Source organism: Python bivittatus, unplaced genomic scaffold (assembly GCF_059951505.1).
Source record: "Python bivittatus isolate LINGU-HERP-01145 unplaced genomic scaffold, Pbiv_v1 ctg000070_np1212, whole genome shotgun sequence".
Classification (NCBI taxonomy): Eukaryota; Metazoa; Chordata; class Lepidosauria; order Squamata; family Pythonidae; genus Python; species Python bivittatus.
The window spans coordinates 37,127,961-37,144,810 of record NW_028277034.1 but is presented as its reverse complement, the minus strand read 5'-3'; the positions used below and the strand labels follow the sequence as shown (position 1 = coordinate 37,144,810).

Below are 16,850 nucleotides of genomic sequence, written 5' to 3'. Positions count from 1 at the left end.
TTGATTGAAAGCCTGGAGAAAAGTTGGTATCAGAAACAGAGAGTGGAGATAACAGGTATGAAAGGAACTTAAGAAACCAAGTACCAATGAAGAGAGGGTTGAGGAGGAAGCTAGCTAATAACCAGAAAGGAAGGGGCATGACTATGTCTCCTAACATTCCTCAAAAAAAAAAAAACCCTCTGATTACACCTAAATTCCAAAATAACAGGTAGGAAAGTGTTATGGATTTTATACATCTTGAAGCTGTGGTTGGACAGTGTCAGCTTAAGGGGGGAAATGGTACTTTAATATTAGTATACCTACTGATCACTTAAGTCTGTTTCATTCATGGAATAGGGTCTAGGAAGAGATGAGAACAAGGATAAAGTTTGGAGTTGTATTAAAATGAAAGTGGGGACAGGATCTGCAAAGATCAGGAGATTCATCTCATAGATCAGGTCTACATATGAGATCATAGTATTTATAAAAGAAGCAAGGTATTCTAATTAATCTCACACTTCACCTAGAACACCATTACTATATACGCACAATAACATGAATACATATGTCCACCCCAATCAGAACATCCTTTCTATTGTATAAGAATAAATATAATATATGCTGTGACATTTTTCAAGGTATGCAGAATTAAATTAAAACACCGCACCTGTTTTTTATTATTATTTAAAGGTTATTCACCATACAGTACTAGGATAACATTATCTGCCACAAAACATTTGTTTGCTTGCTTGTCTTCAAACACCTATATCTGAAGAACAAGTCTGAGTAAAAGCTGGTAAACATATATTCAAACTTACCAGCATTTTGAATATTAGTTGAGAGAATCACCCTCTTTACTCTATTTTTGATCTACAGGATTGGCACAATTACAAAACATATATTTTCCTTAGCATAATATTAGGATATCAATACCTTCCAAGACAATAATCAAGAGTTCAAATACTGGTACTGCTCATAACAGTAAAAAATTCTCTGATTATTATATTTTGGTAGATCCCAATATATTTTTACAGCACATAAGTAAGATATGAATTTGGAAAACACACACCCTCAAATACGTACACCATAAATGTATATTCATCAAGAAACCATAATTGCTTGCATTTCTGATTTCTGTTGGTAATATGCTCAAAAGCAGGTGGCATTCTTCTCTATATATACCCCTTTTGGTGTCTGAGAGTTCATAATTAACATTTTGGGGGGAAGGGCTGAGAGCTACAAAGTAGGTGAAGCCACATCACACATGGGCAGGGCTGGATTTGAGAGATTTTCCTTGATTATGTTATTTTAAGCATAATCTGTAGTTTTCAGGTATTTTCCACCTTAGTAAATTGCTGTCAATTTTCAGCAATCATGGCCTGAGGAAGTTCTAGAAGCTGCAAAAACTTGTTTCCACATGCTGATAACTGATCACTGGAGTTGTATATGAAATGACTCTCAGGTCTCAGGTTATTTTATTCTCCAAAGCACCGTTACATTCCTCAGTGTGAAGGGGCCATCATACAATAATTGATATGTTGGACATACTCTAGGCCCTGATGTCAGGCACACTGCCTGTGCCTGGTTCCAATATCCTTACATTATTCTGGTCATCTGCAGCAAAGAAGCAAATATACATGAAGTTTCTCTGAAGACTCAGCAAATATACTAAGTGGGGGGGGGGGTCAGAACCTTGGACTGATTCCATACTGTTTGGATGAATGAAATATAGACAGTTTTAATGACCTAACTACCAGATTAATCTTATTCCTAATATGTACCTGGCAAGGCAACTACTTCTCAAGTCTAGATGGCCAAATAGTTCATAGGATCCACTCTCTTTAGTGAACACCATTCTGGCACAGAAGTACACCATACACAAGTAACTGTAATAGTCCGTACACCACTCTAACTTCAAGGAGCCTGAAGAAAATAGAACTACTTAGACTATAATTTCTGAAAATAATTGAAAAAATACACATCTAAACAGCACTGGAACTTTTTTTTTTAAAAAGGAAGTAATAGATTCCCACAAATTATTGGTCTCATTTTCACAGAATCAAACATTGAAAAGTTTGCTTATTCAAAAATTCGAGTGAAAACAATGAATTGCAACAGTGCATAGAAATTCTGTATAGTAATACATATATAGCATGCAAATACAACACAAATTGGCTTGCACGTATTCTACAGTGCAAACTGAAAAACAAATATTAACAATTATTAAATAAATTTTTGGTTTAGTTTTAACTGACCGGTACCCTTAACTTACTGCTCTTTTCAGTGAGGCAAGTCACAGATGATGACTATACTGTCTAATGACAGAATATGTGAATCTACTCCTGAAATGCAAACATTTCTGGAATGCTTGATTCACTATGTGTTCATTCACTGAACACTCTTAAATGCATTTATCTGGAAATAAACCTCACTGTTCTAAGTGCTTTAAAACAGATGAATTAACAGCATGAGCCTATGAACATTTATCTACTTAAAGTAAGCCCCAATTCAATATGATTTAATGCTAAATAAATGTGAAAAGGATTTTAGCTTTATAACCTTCATCTAACGCTTATTTACTTAGAAGTACATCCCACTGGGTTCAATTATTCTTTATTTATTTAAGACATTTTTATATCCCTTCCTATGTTCAAAACATCTCACTGGTTTATGCCAGACAGACACACAGGGGATTGCAATCAAACAATGCAATCAGATATATTTCTTCTAAAAAATAAAAAAAAAATCATTGAATTCAGTAGGGCTTCCTCTCCAGTAAGGAAGAATTACAATGACAATCTTAGACTGTAACCTTAAACTGGATTTCCTAGGGAATGAGTCCCATAAAATTTGCTGAGCTTTAAATTAGCAAGAAAGTTTAAAATCACATTGAACATATTAAGACTATACAGGTTTAAGGTCTTACCACACATTACAGAGAATAAGATTTGCTTTGTTATATTATGTTTATGATTCTCTTTAACTAATATTGTGCAATCTTATCCATGTCCACCCAGAAATACCCCATTGAATTAAAGGGGCTTCCTTCCCAGGAATGGGAGAGGAGGTAGGAAATAACTGTAGTATAATTGATATTTTCCCCATTATTCACTGATATTTTCTCTAACCTTTGGAATATAGGAACTAACCTCTCTGTACAGTATTTTATTCCTGAATCCTTCTTCAATAAAATAATCAAAGGAACAATGACAATATGTTGTTCAATATCTGGCAATGCTGAACGTATATCTATATGTACTACATAAAAGCAGTGTCAAGATTGTTTTTTAATATGTTTCGATGCTCTTCTCATTTACCTGGTGGGCAGTTGCATTCTGAGGAAGCTTCTCTTGCTGTTCTGATTTTTGCCATATGTTCATAGGACTTCTACAGGGAAGAAAGAGAACATTTGAAAAACAGTCCTTTGCAACAAAAGTTGAATGAGAGATCTGGTGTCAAATCTATTCTATTTGTAAGTAATAAAAATACAATATACTGATATTTATTAGCCCACTTAACTTTTGGTGTTTGCAGTTTCTATATGTTAATCAATTGATCACTTGTTCATTCTGATCTTAACTATAGCTTAAATCAGGAGTAAATCAAGCACAGACTTCCAGATGTTTTTAGAGTCCCACCCTATCGTCTGTAATCATCGGCTATGCTGGCAGGAAATGATGGGCAATGGCATTCAACAACATCTGGAGTGACACATATTGCTGTCCCTAATTTAAATATCACACATAAGCCCAAGAAAATGAAGGTGTTCCCTGTATTGTTCTTCACCAAGAGGCGGTTTGCGTCTTACATATGAAAACAATTGCCTATCTTTTCCCACAGTATCTGTGTAGATACAAATAATTTGGTTTGGGCAAATATCTGCAAATTAGAGATTAAAGAGCAAGGAATATTTTATATATGCAGGTCAACGGCTACCACATTATAGGAGTAACTCCTGCCAAGTGAATTCTAGTTGCTGCCAAGTGGTCTCTTGGGACTGGTTCTGGCAGCTCATTGAAACTTGGATCTCTACTTTACAAACACATGCCTATGTGGGACTCTTGTCAACCATGATGCTAACCAAGTAACAATCATAATAAAATGAAATACAGTTGGAACAGAATCATTCTGAAACATGTAAGACGGAGCCCTGCTAATGTTGCCGCTGTCTCCTTTTTCAAGTTCCTGGAATGCAACAAATGCCCCATATTGCCTCTAGTTCATAGCAATTCCCTGAGCACTATAATAACCCTTGCTTTAAAGAATTTGTCCAGGCAACTGATAGCCACCACTTGTTTATTTAGTTTATTCAACTGAGCACAATTCCCATGTCCAGACGGTGAGGCAGCACACTTGTTTATAGATTCATGGCCCTCCTTTCCTTCTAAACCCTTGTGGGGGGTGATGGGTGGTAACGATATCTTAAGGAAAGGCCCATATGGGCATAGGATGCTCTTTGTTGTAACTCTTATTCTATAAAAGAGCAATGCTAACAAAGAGAAGGCCTGCCTGACATTTGAAAGAGACTGAAGGTACATTCCAACTTACATTACTCTCAAATTGGTTAGCCCAGAGAACCAGTGCAGTGTAGTGGTTAGAGTGCTGAAGTAGGATTTGGAACACAGAGGTTTCAATCCTCAGTTAGCTGTGACATCCATGGGTCACATTGGGACAGTCACGGTTTCTCACTTAATACACCACGTAGGGTTATAACGAAGATAAAAATGGGAACATGGGTGTATTATATACATTGCCTTGAATTTGTGCAGGAAAGGGGGAAAGTAAATGCAGCGCCATATTAATACATTTGACTGCCACCGTATCTCTTCAATCAGGCAATTCCTAACAAAAGCATTTTCCTCTTTCACTTCCCCCCCCATCATTCCCCCTCCCCAAGATGCATACTCCATTTCTCCCTATCCTACACACATGCTTTCCTTTGTTGCCTTTGGTTAGGATCAAGGCACAAGGGCAGGAGGTGACAATGTGTGGCCCTCCAGAGGTTGCTGAGCTGCAGCTCCCGTCATCCCTCACAACTGGCTGGGCTGGCTGGGACTGGTGTGTTCTTGCTTAGGGAGGTCTGAAGAGACACATTGCCCATTCTCTTCCTAGAGGGTGCCTATACAGCCCATCCATTTCACAAATGCACAGATGTCCCTGAGCTGTCTGGCTGGCTAACAGCCTCGTCCTGGGATGGCCAACCCCATCCTCAATTTTCAAGGCCGCCCCACCTGAGCCAGAAGTTGCTCCACTTTTTCCTGCATCAGGGAATTCAGCTGATCCAAAGAATAGCTGGGCAGCGACTGGTAGGATGCGGCGGCAGTGGCGGCAGCGGCGGCAGCACCCATATCCCCCTGCGCCGTCTCAATGGCAGAGACCCTGGCCTGAAGGTCGTTGGTCTTCATCCCCAGATACACGCAGGAAGCTATGGATCCCACAGAGAGAAGGAAGGCGGCCAGCAGCGAGTTGGCGGGCGGAGCAGACCTGAGGGAACAGAAGCGCTGTCCGCCAAAGCAGCCGACTTCCCCGTTGGCATCGGGGTTTCTTTTCCCCACCATGCTTGGCTGGGAGAGGCAGCACAAAAATCCCCCTCCTCCTTCTCTGTGGAGGGCTGCTTTGCCCGAAGATCCCCGCCACAAGAGGGAACAGGCACCACAAGAACGGGACAACAATTCGAATCGGTCCCTCCAAAGCCAAGACGGGCCCTTTCAGGGCCAAAAGGTGGCGTGCAATGCAGGCTTCCCGGATTCCCAAGGTAGCTCTGAAACTGCCATCCAAAGAGGCGCGGGGGGCCCCCAAGAAGAGGGCAGACTTCAGCCTCCGCCAGCTGCTGCCTTTTATGGCATATGCCGACAAGAGGCGCCGAGCAACCTTGTCAGGTGCTGCTTCCAGGCTCTTTCCCCGACGGCGCCGACGGACTTGTTGCTCCTCTCGCTCTCCTCCGGTTTCTTCGCGCTCCCCGCAGCCCGGAGAGCCAGACAACTCCGGAGTCACTTCAGCATCAGCCCCCTAAGCAAGTACGAGGGATCCGCAGAGCGTGCGAGAACAGAAGCGTCCCCCTTCCCGGAGTCCGTCTGCAGCCCTCTGCCCGCGTAGGCGCCTTCGGTAGCGGCTGTCAGGAGCAGCAGCAGCAGCAGCGGCGGCGGCGGCGGCGGCGGCGGAAACGTCTCCGAGCCTCCCGCTTGGTTCTCTGGGCTGGACGCAGCGCACGCCGCCTTCAAGCGCCTGCCAGAACCTCGGGATATCATTAGCATAATTTATTCACCTAGACCGAGGGGCCGGCACCCAGCGCGCCTAGACCCGGGAAGGCTGGAGATTCGGCTATTAGCATAATCTATGCAAAGCTGCGGCCAGCAATCTCCCCCCCCCCCCGCCAGTCTGCCGCTGCATAACGTTCCGTTCATGCCTGAACTCCACGGGATCGAGCCGCCTGTTACTACAAAAGGGGGTGACTGCGGAGGGGGCGGGGTCAGGTCCAAGCTCTGCCAGGAGGAGAGTTGCTTTCCTAGAAAGAAAATAGGACGTCCAGGCGCAAAGAGGCTTTAATGACAAGGGACAGACTAATGGTGCGATCGGATTGATGTCAGCGGAAAAACAGTTGTCCCATAGACCAACTCCTGGATCGCTTACCGTGGCTTTGTTCCACGGAGCTGAGCGGCTGTCTTTGCATATCACCTTAACCCATTAATAACTCCACCATGGTGATTCCCTTAACTCAGCGCTCTGGATTCCTCGGACACAAGGAACCATCAACTGGGGTATTGCTCACAAGGCAGGCTAAGTTTCACATGGCTAGGTTGTGGCTCAGTAGATGTCTGGATGACTGTGGGCAGGGGCTTATGGAGAGATAATGGCCAGCCCTCGTTTCTCGGCCCTTGCCCTTCCTGGTGGATTAAACATACCGGGCTGGGATTTTCCCTTGGCAAAGAGAGGCAAATTCCCCCTCCTTAAGTAAGGGATGTGTTCCTGCCTATTTAAAGGAGGCAGGAACTTTAAGACTTATATTTACTGAAAAAGCCTCCTTTCCTAGAGGAAATCTCCAATTATAGGTCAGTCTCAGATGCTGCATTCTTGGGCAACAAGACTGAGGAACTGCAGCTTGGCAGCTTCAGAGGCATCTGGGTGAAGCTGATTTTCTGAAGCATTTCAACAAGGATGTGGTGCTGGGACGCCTTTGATGGCCGTGGTGGGTGATCTGTACTGGAAGTGTGTGTCCCTGTTAGTTCCCTTGGACCTCTTGGCAGCTTTCAATGCCATCAACCATGACACCTTCTGGACCATTTAGAAGGGGTTGGCCTTGGGGAACTTACAAGGTTCCAGTAGGAGAAGACTAGAAGACAGTACTAAAGGACTATTGATGAAACACCTATGCTGATCTGGGGGGGGGGGGTAGAGGGTGGATGTCATCAAGATACGTAGCCGTACCGCTCCATATCAATGGGGTGGCAATGTCAAATGTAACAGGTTGACTACTGTATAAGCTAAAAAGGTGTTTAATTTCAAACTTCTACATTTTAGAAGGTTTGGATACCAAACAGCGCTGCAACTTTGTTGCAAATCCTTAGTATAAATATATTTTGTTAGGTTTATAACTCACAACACTTTGAAAGCTTGGCTTTGTGCTTGAGCCTGGGGCCCTGGGCGTGGGTTAGAGCCCATCTGCTGGTTGTATGGATGACAGGTTAGATCATACCCGGCGACTATGTGTTTTTATTTTTGCTTTTTATTATGTATGTTGTGGTTTTGTTTGTTTTATTGTAAGCTGCCTAGAGTCAGATAAAAGTGAGATGGACAGCTATATAAATCAATCAAACAAACAAACAAATAAATAAATAAATATCATTCCGAGGAAAAAGTACCCTTGTGCTGCCTTATCTTAATCATGGGCTGAATGAGGAAAAACAAACTGAGAGTAAATCCACACAACACACAGGGGCTGTTTGTAAGGAAAAGGTAGACTCTGAAACTGAGGCGAAGTCTGTTCTGGTTGGGGTCGTACTCCCTCCCAAACCTCAGTTCAGAGTTTGGGAGTGCTCCCTGATGTTCAGTTGCTGAAGGATTTGCAGAGGACAGCTATGTCAAGGGGCATGTTTGCACACAAACAGTGATGTTCCTGAGCCAGCTGGAGTGATTGACAGCTCTCCAGACCTTGTTTACAACCTGTCTTGACTACAACAGTGCACCTCACATGGGGCTACACTTGAAAAATGTCCAGAAATTGCAGTTGGTGCAAAATGTAGCTTTGAATGTCAGAATAAACACAACAGCAGGATATAAATTTAGATATAAAATAAATATAGCTAACATTTCCAAATGACCACTAGAAAGCAGCCATGAGTTGTCTGTATCTCTTTCCTGTGATCTAATGGTCATCTAGATTTTTTTCAGTCTAGATATGGTAGCCCTTGTTTGCTAAGTGGATGTGCCTATAATTACACAGCTAATTTCAAAAAGATGTGGGAATTTGTTACCCCCACCACTGCTACAGGTAGTCCTCACTTACCAACCACAATTGGGACCGGCAACTCCACTGCAAAGTGACACAGTCATAAAGTGAAACATCACGTGACTGCACTGACTTATAACGTCAGCTCCGGCTGCAGTCGTGAAGCGAATCACAGCAGGACATTAAGCACAACCTCACATGACTGTGACTTGCAACTTCCTGCTGGCTTCCCCAATGACTTAGTTTGTCAGAAGCTGTCTGTGAAGGTTGCAAATGGCGATCATGTGACTGCAGGATGCTCTGACTGTCATAAATGAGCGCCAGTTGCCAAGCTCCTGAATCATGGTTACATAACTGTGGAGATGCTGCAATGGCTGCAGGTCAGTGCCATTGTAACTTTGGATGGTCGCTGAACGAGCGGTCAGTAAGTGAGGACTATACCTGTCTTCCTTTCTCAGATATGCCAGAAAACTAAAGATGATTACTCAATTTTTACCTTGCTCCTTTTCTATTTTTTCAGAGTATTTTACATGGTGTTTGTGCCCTTAACCTTCTCTATTTTGCCTTCACAACTGTTTTGGGAGGTTGGTTTTAGATTGAGAAAGTTTGAATGGCAAAGACAATATGCATGAGCATCTGCAGGGAGGGCTCAAAAAAGTCAAGATATGGTCACAAGCACATGATCAAAGCCCCACCCTTTTCTGTGCATTGATTGCATGGGTGTGACTGCCATCTTGACTTTTTTGACCCTGCTTCCCTGTGGACAGCCCTGCTATGTGACCTTTGCCATAGAAAATGGCATTGGTGCAGTTTTTGTCAACTTTGATAGGTTTATCTACCCTTCTCCAGTCGAAACACCATTGGTGAACCCAGTGGACAGAGTTGGGTCAGGAAATATCATCTTACAATAATGGGAAGTTATTTTCTAAATAAGTTAAAAACAGGAAGGGGGGGTATAGAATTAAAATGTTTTCTGCTTTCCCTTTCACATCCCAATACATCTGATTTTAACCCCCGCAGGCTGGCTTTGCTGAAACTTTAGAAAATAAACAAGTAATGTAGCATTTCAATAAGCCACCCATTATCTTTCGGTTAACCAGTGCAGGGTTTTAAATTGCTGAAATGAAGGAAGAGCAGGAGGGAATGTTTATATCAGCAATTGTCCACTGAAATATTGCAGTAGTTGACCCTGATCCAAATTAGAATTCTTACAGATATGGAACTATGGGGATGAAATGTGATTTATTTATTCATTAAATATAATCCTCAAAGGTTGCTTACTTCTCCATCCAGTACTGTGTAGCATAGTCATATGGCAGATGTGCTATTTTATCATGAGTATATTCAGCAAACTCAACAAAACCAAACAGATTGACCTGTTCTTAGAGCTGAGATGATCGTGGAATGCCTGGAAAAAATGTGGAATGCAAAGTAAGGCTATTATAGACAGGTACTATGAAATCAGTGTTAACAATGACAACAAAAAATGCCAGAGTATTAAAATTAATAAATCATGTTTAGGGCAACATTTTGATTCCATGGTCTAGCCCCAAAATGTTTCCTATGTCCCGTGGTGCCTGACAGGTCTCTTGTCCCACCTCACTTTACATATACATATACATACACACACACACACACACACAAACATACTGTACATACATACACACACATGAAAAAGAAGCTAGTATGCTCCAGCATCAGCCTTATTTTCAAGGATGCCTTTGTGCCCCAAATAGTCCTTATAAAATACACTAGAACATAGAAATGGTAGACAACAACATCCCAACGCTTTCTTTGCAAATGTGCCCACCTGCCCAGAAAAATGTCAGGTAAGGTAAATGGTAAGCAGGGATTGCAGAAAGCATTTGGGAGAATGGAATAGAGAGGAAGCCCTCTGGAAAATCCATGCTTTGTAAAAAGTTATAGCCTCCCACCAGCCATTTTGTGAGGGGGCCACAACATATTCTCAGGATTGAGAATCCTTGTTGTAATGTGTCAAAATATTTGAGCTATAATAATACCTATAATGCTTGGGAACACACAGAATACATAAAACTGGGCAGACAGCAAATATAGCAAGATATAGTAAGAGCCAAATTGGGCATTTGCCAGTCCTATGACCAACAGAGGACCCAGAGTATATTATGTTTCGCAGACAATTGAGGGAGATCAGATGTAGCCTAAAGGAATGTTAAAGATCCATGTCCCACCATCATTGCAGCTTATGGAGCCCTCCCAAAGTAATATACATGCAACCTCCATCCAACCCCACTCCCAAATCCTGGAGTGCAGGAGTTCCTCTCTGCGCCATTCTAAAGACATTTGGCAGTCACCACAATATAATGACCACAGTATTTGGTAATATCTTCTGACATTGGGGTTAAATATTATAGTTACCACTTCAATATCCACTCGTCTACCTAAAGCACATTGCAGCTATTCTTGTTGACAGCATCTGGTAAGTCAGCAACTAGATTTATTACAGCAAGACTATAAAAAGAAACAAAATATAACAGGTTAACATAGTTTTAACAGGAAATAAGAGGATAAGTACAGAAATAGAAGTTTCTAACAGACTTCTATTTGTAGCATGGTAATACCAATTTTGTTTGTTTATAACAAAGATTTTTTTTAAAAAAAAAGAGTGTGCAAGATCAATGTGGAAGTGCTTCTATAGACAAACAAATTAACCTGCAAGTTGAAAAATAACACATCTTTACATGGCTCCTGCTCCTACTTTTGCAGGAAAAAAAGACTGTTGTTGAACAAGATTTGTGTATGCCTCATGTATAAAAAAATATAAAGTCTCCTTTGAGTTGAGTTTGACTTTTAAACATCTAGTCTCAAGATTTCCTGGTGATCTCTCATCTAAGGACTACTCTGATTGCATGTGGTAGGATCTAAATCAGAAATGGGCTTTTTTTTTCTTTGAGAGCTGCCTTCTCTTAATGACAATTTGTTGGAAGTCACATACCACATAGTAAATAGGACCACAGCAAGTGGGGGAAGGGGCAGGGCCCACAGTGGAAGAAGCTATCCATTGTATCTCATTTTGACAGTTGTCTCTTCTCCGGCTCCATTAACCTCCAGGCAGCAAGGTAGGAGGGGGACAAACTGGTCTTGATGATGATGATTATGTACCATCAAGACATTGTCAGCTCTTAGCGACCACATACAGTAGATACATTTTCTTCATGATGATCTGTCTCTAACATGATCCTTCAACTCTTCCAATGGTGCACTCATTGCTACTATAACTGAATCTGTCCAACATGCTGCTGGTCATCCTCTTCTTCTCTTTCCTGCCACCTTTCTCAGCATTACAGCCTTCTCCAGAGAGCTAGGTCTTTGTATAATGTGTTCAAAGTAGGATAATTTGAGCCTGTGCCTCAAGTGAGAACTCTGGATTGATTTGCTCAATGATCCGTTTGTTTGTTTTCTTGGCAGTCCATGGTATTCTCAGGAATCTGAGAAGTTCAAATGCATCAATTCTCTTCCTGACTTGCTTCTTCATAATCCAACTTTTGCTTCCACAGAACATCACAGGGAATGCCATAGCTTGGATCAAGGTCTATCTTGATGCATGTTGTCTCTACCTGATCTTGTCTAAGGGTAGAAGTTTGGAATTGCTTAACAGAAGACTCCTTAAGAATATTGAACATTTGTCTTAACTAAGTAGTAACTGGTTTTCAAAAATATGTGTTAAATTTAGAGCATGCAAGAGAGACAGTTTATTAAAAAAAAGAATCAGGGAATTATGTTAAGGTAACACTTTAATATTTTACCATAACCTGCCATATAAAGGATTCACCCTGATACCATTAAAAGACTGAGGCCATGTCAATATGAAAGGATGCACCGATCTGAGACTGATGTCACTCTTACATGACCCCACAACTCTGTGGAAATTCTGGCCGTCTTGGAAAGCTGAGCCAATTCACTCTGTTAGTTAATAGAGTGCTCCAGAAAAAGTACTCAGAAAACCGTAGTGCAGCACCTTCTGAAGCTGCCGGGTGGCCTCCTATTGGTGGGAATTCCTCCATTGTCACACCTCTTGCCTCTGGGCTTCCCCTCCTCCTGCTGAACAGAGCATTGGACAGCTGAGCAGAAGAAGCTAACACAGCAAAGTGAAGGGTGAAGTCAGAAGCAGGTCACTGATTTTCTTACATTTTGGGCACTGGCTGGAGGAAGTTCTGGCCAACACAAGGAATTGAAGAAGGGGTGGCACGGGAAGAATATGGTATTACTCTGGAACTAAGAGCCAGGCCTGCCAATGAACTTATGCTTCCACTTGTTGTTATAGCATGTAAAACAGAGTATGTAACCTAGTAGTAGGCTGTATCACAAAACAGCTTCCAAAGAGAGATCTAGGCTCAGCTATTCATAAATCAAGGCCAAAAAGGAACTGATTGTGAAGTATATTCTTGCTTATCTGAGCCACATGAAGTTGGATTTTTCTTTCTATCTTCCAAAATGATTTTGACAGTATGAAACCTGCGCAGAAACTTTTTAATTTGTTGAGACAACTCTCCCATCATAGCACAAGGCATGCCCATTCTCCAGGTAGTCCCAAATAAAGGGAAGGGATTATTTTAACACTGTAAATCCTGAAGGAATCACACATCTAATGAATAATCACTTTGCATCAACTTTATAGAGCCAGTTTGGTGTCGTGGTTAAGGCACCAGGCTAGAAACCAGGAGACCGTGAGTTCTAGTCCCCACTTAGTCACAAAGCCAACTATGTGATCTTGAGCCAGTCACTCACTCTCAACTCTAGGAAGCAGGCAATGGCAAACCACTTCCCAAAAACCTTGCCAAGAAAACTGCAGGGACTAGTCCAGGCAGTCACCAGGAGTCAACACTGACTCAAAGGCACCAAAAAAAAAAAAAAAATCAATTCTATAATCAGCATACTGTATTTACTAATATATTTGTTTGCTAATACATATTCCTCTGCCTTGACTCTTCGAAATACAAATATGAAAAGAAATCAATCATAGCTGATGGTTTCAAGATAGAACTTTTGTTTTCTCTTAAAGCATGAGTACAAAACATAGATGCATGGCCATCTGCGTAAAATGCCGCCCTAGCAACCAGTTTACAATGATGAGACTAAGCAACTGTTTAAAAAAGAATATATTGTACCAAAAGGAAAAAAATATATAGAAATGGTAAAGTGTTCAGACTTTAATTCTAAAGTCCCAGAAATTAAGCATTTGTGTTATTCATTTGAAAGAATGCTGGGAGACTTTTTTTCTTCAACGACAAATGACATTAATTAATTTCATTAATTAATTTTGTCACCCATGCTTATGGATGACAAAAACCCTGATACAAAATTAGCTTAGCAAACAAAGTTACTATTTTGACTCATAAATTGCTTGGTTTACTCTAAGTCAAGTCACATGCCCAGTCAAGAGTGCAAAGGAGTCTCATTATTTTGAACACTACTTCAGAACTCCCTAACTTGGTGCCTTTGGACACCAATGTGGCCTTACATTTCTCCCTTAGCACTGCTCCCTTCAGACTTCATGTGCAATGGGGGGTCCAGCTGGACTCACAGCTCCTACTTTAAGAACAGTTGGCAGTTGTGGCCGGGGGTCTTTGTCTAACTGTGACTTGGACACCAGTTGTGCCTCTCCTGGACTGAGAAGCCTTGCTCATAGTCACTCACGCTTCAATCACTTCCCAGTTGGACTACTGCAATGCACACTATGTAGGGCTGTCCTTGAAGACCATCCAGAAGCTTCAGTTGGTCCAGAATGCCATGGTGGTTCAGCTCATTATGCCCATGTAGCAGCACTACTCCATGAGCTGCTCTGGCTCCTAATAAGCTTCCAGGTGTGATTCAAAGTACTGTCTATCACTTTTAAAGCTCTACATGGCATAGGAGCAGGTTACCTGCAGGACTGCTTTCTCCCAAGAACTTCTAACTGCTCCACATACTCCTATAAGGAGTATGTGCTCCGGGTTCCTTCTTTTAAATGCTGCCATCTCATGGGACCTAAGAAGCATGACTATTTGGTGGCTACCCCTGTGCTGTGGAACAATCCCCCCACTAGGTAGTATAGAACAGTCTTCAACTCTGCCTGACTTTAGAAAAGCCATTGTGACCTGGGTTTTTCTCTAGGCCTTTGCATCCAGCTGAGTGGAATTCCCCTTTTGATTGTTTAATTATGGTGTTCAGTCGCCATGTCATCTACTGGGTTATTATTGTTGTTTTAATATTGTGTATTTTTCTGTTTATTGCTTGTTTTAGCTGCACACCACCCAAAGTTGGGTAGCCCCATGAATCTGGTTCCATCGCCTTGCTATCTTTTATTTCTTATTTTTGTTTTTGATTGCATTTTTTAATGTTAGATGGCACACAAACTTAATAATAAATCAATAATCCATTCAATAAAACAAATAAAATGATTTTTAGAAATTATTTCTGATTAAAGTATACCAAATGGGAAGATGGCCTATGATAAAGCAAGATCCCAACCTCTGTTATCATTCTTTATTTCCAAGAAAATAATAAGAGGCTGCATCAGCCCAGAGCTTGCTTAGAAGTGTACCCATCTAACTTTTCTCCAGAAACAAAGGCTGGAATGATAGGGTGAATTCTGAAGAGTTGGAGTAGGCTAGGAATAATCCTCACCAGTTTAACTGTAGCAAATTTGGCCATGCCGCAGATAGGCATGTAAAAAAACAATCTCAGCCCTGATGTGACCTTCATAGAATTTATGAAGCATAATTAGAAAAAAAAGAAGCTGTGCCCACAGGCATATGATAGAAACCATGATGATGAAAACATGATGACACATGCATTGGGACATCACAATGCAAACCCTGTCCTTCTGTACTTGTGCTGCAGTGTCACATAGTCACATGGTCTACATTGTGATGTTTCCATGCATACCTCATTATTTTCTCTCCCCACCCCCTGCAGATAGCTGAGACTGTGCCTGTCAATGGCAGAGATGACAGTGAATGACTTTTTTATGATTTTTAAATGCCCAAGTGGCTAAGTAGTTGGGGACAGTAAGAAACAGGGACATATAGACTGAGTAATGTACAGAAGAAATATATTTTGCTTCTGCACGTTTGGAAAGACATGGAAGTAAAATATTAGGTATACACCACCAACCCCAGCTGTCAACAAACAATTTGTGAAAGCTACGCTTTGCCCTTTTATCTTCTAGTGTAAGAGCCCACCTTTTACATACACACATATTAAAATGATTTATGTAAGTATTATTTACATGTCATCAAAATCGCAGTAGTATCCCAAGATGCACAAAAATACATTAAGCCAAGTTGCAGATGTGATGGACATTTACAGAAAGAGCGCAGCTAAAGGAGGTAAAATCTATTTCAAAGCAAGTTCAGCTTTGGTGGCTACCCAGATATATCCATGAAGCTGCTTGCCATAGCTCTTTTCCAGGGGGCTTTTTTCCATTACTGTCTAACCTAGAGCTCTTAGATTTGTATTAAACAGGTCTGACCCTATTTAACTTTTGAGATAGCCAAGGTCAGCTAGTTGCTGCCACCTAGCTGGACAAGGAAAACAGAAGAATGCAGAATAAAAGAAGAATCAAGGAAGTTGCAAGTTTGTAGGAAAGAGCCAAGTGAAACTCTTGTCAGAGTAATCAGCTCAGAAAGGCATCAAGGGAACAACTTGCCTCCAGATGTTCAGCCATTGAAGCCATGAGCTGAAGGTTCAGATTCCTTGTTGCTACTTGGAGAATTGTTTGCCACTCTTTTTTTCAAGGCATATTTCATTTTGCAGAGAACCATTATTTCCTGGAAAATCTATCATCTATTCTAAGTAAAAATTTGAAAGCAGAAATTTGCAGTAGCTTTACAAGCAGTGCACTGCATGTCATTTTGTCAACCAATAGAATATAATTAATTGTGGCAAAGTATCTTGTGCATTACCAGAAATATCTGATGTTTCCCAGAGCATTCTAATTTTCCTCTGAAATGTAGCAATCTGGGTGTTCTGAGAGTGGTTTTCCATTTCCAGAACAGAAAGCACTTCACAGGTTCCCAGCATAATCTGACATTTGAAAACATGCAATTTTGCACCTCCCTGGTTACAAAGAATTATAATCAATGATTTTGAACTGTCATCTTTTTGCCTTTTGTAGTCTGAATTCCTGTTCCTAAGACCATCATCTATTGAATCCTGATAAACAATTGTGTTAACCACTTTCAACTCTTACAGTACACATCATAAAGACCATTTTTCCCATGACATCTATTTTGTAAGAACACCAAAAATACGCTCCAAAAATTCCAAATTATGCTCACCGGCCACCAAAAATTGGGGATTTTGTCTATACCCATACTACTACAACATACTTGTTGCTACTTTCCCACCTATGTCATTTCACTGCTAGGTTCTCAGACATACTTCTTCCCTGCAATAGGGCTGA

General features: G+C 41.3%; 1 protein-coding gene across 1 annotated transcript in view; it reads right to left on the bottom strand.

Annotated features, from left to right (window-relative positions):
* Positions 1 to 7,349, bottom strand: part of COL25A1 (collagen type XXV alpha 1 chain) — a 285,548-nt gene extending 278,199 nt beyond the window's left edge. The window contains exons 1-2 of the mRNA XM_088132984.1: positions 5,211 to 7,349; positions 3,297 to 3,366 (exon numbers count right to left, since the gene is read on the bottom strand). Coding sequence (XP_087989110.1) covers positions 3,297 to 3,366; positions 5,211 to 5,537 — 397 coding nt within the window. The 5' untranslated portion in view covers positions 5,538 to 7,349. The remainder of the gene's footprint in view (positions 1 to 3,296; positions 3,367 to 5,210) is intronic.
* Positions 7,350 to 16,850: the final 9,501 nt, after the last annotated feature.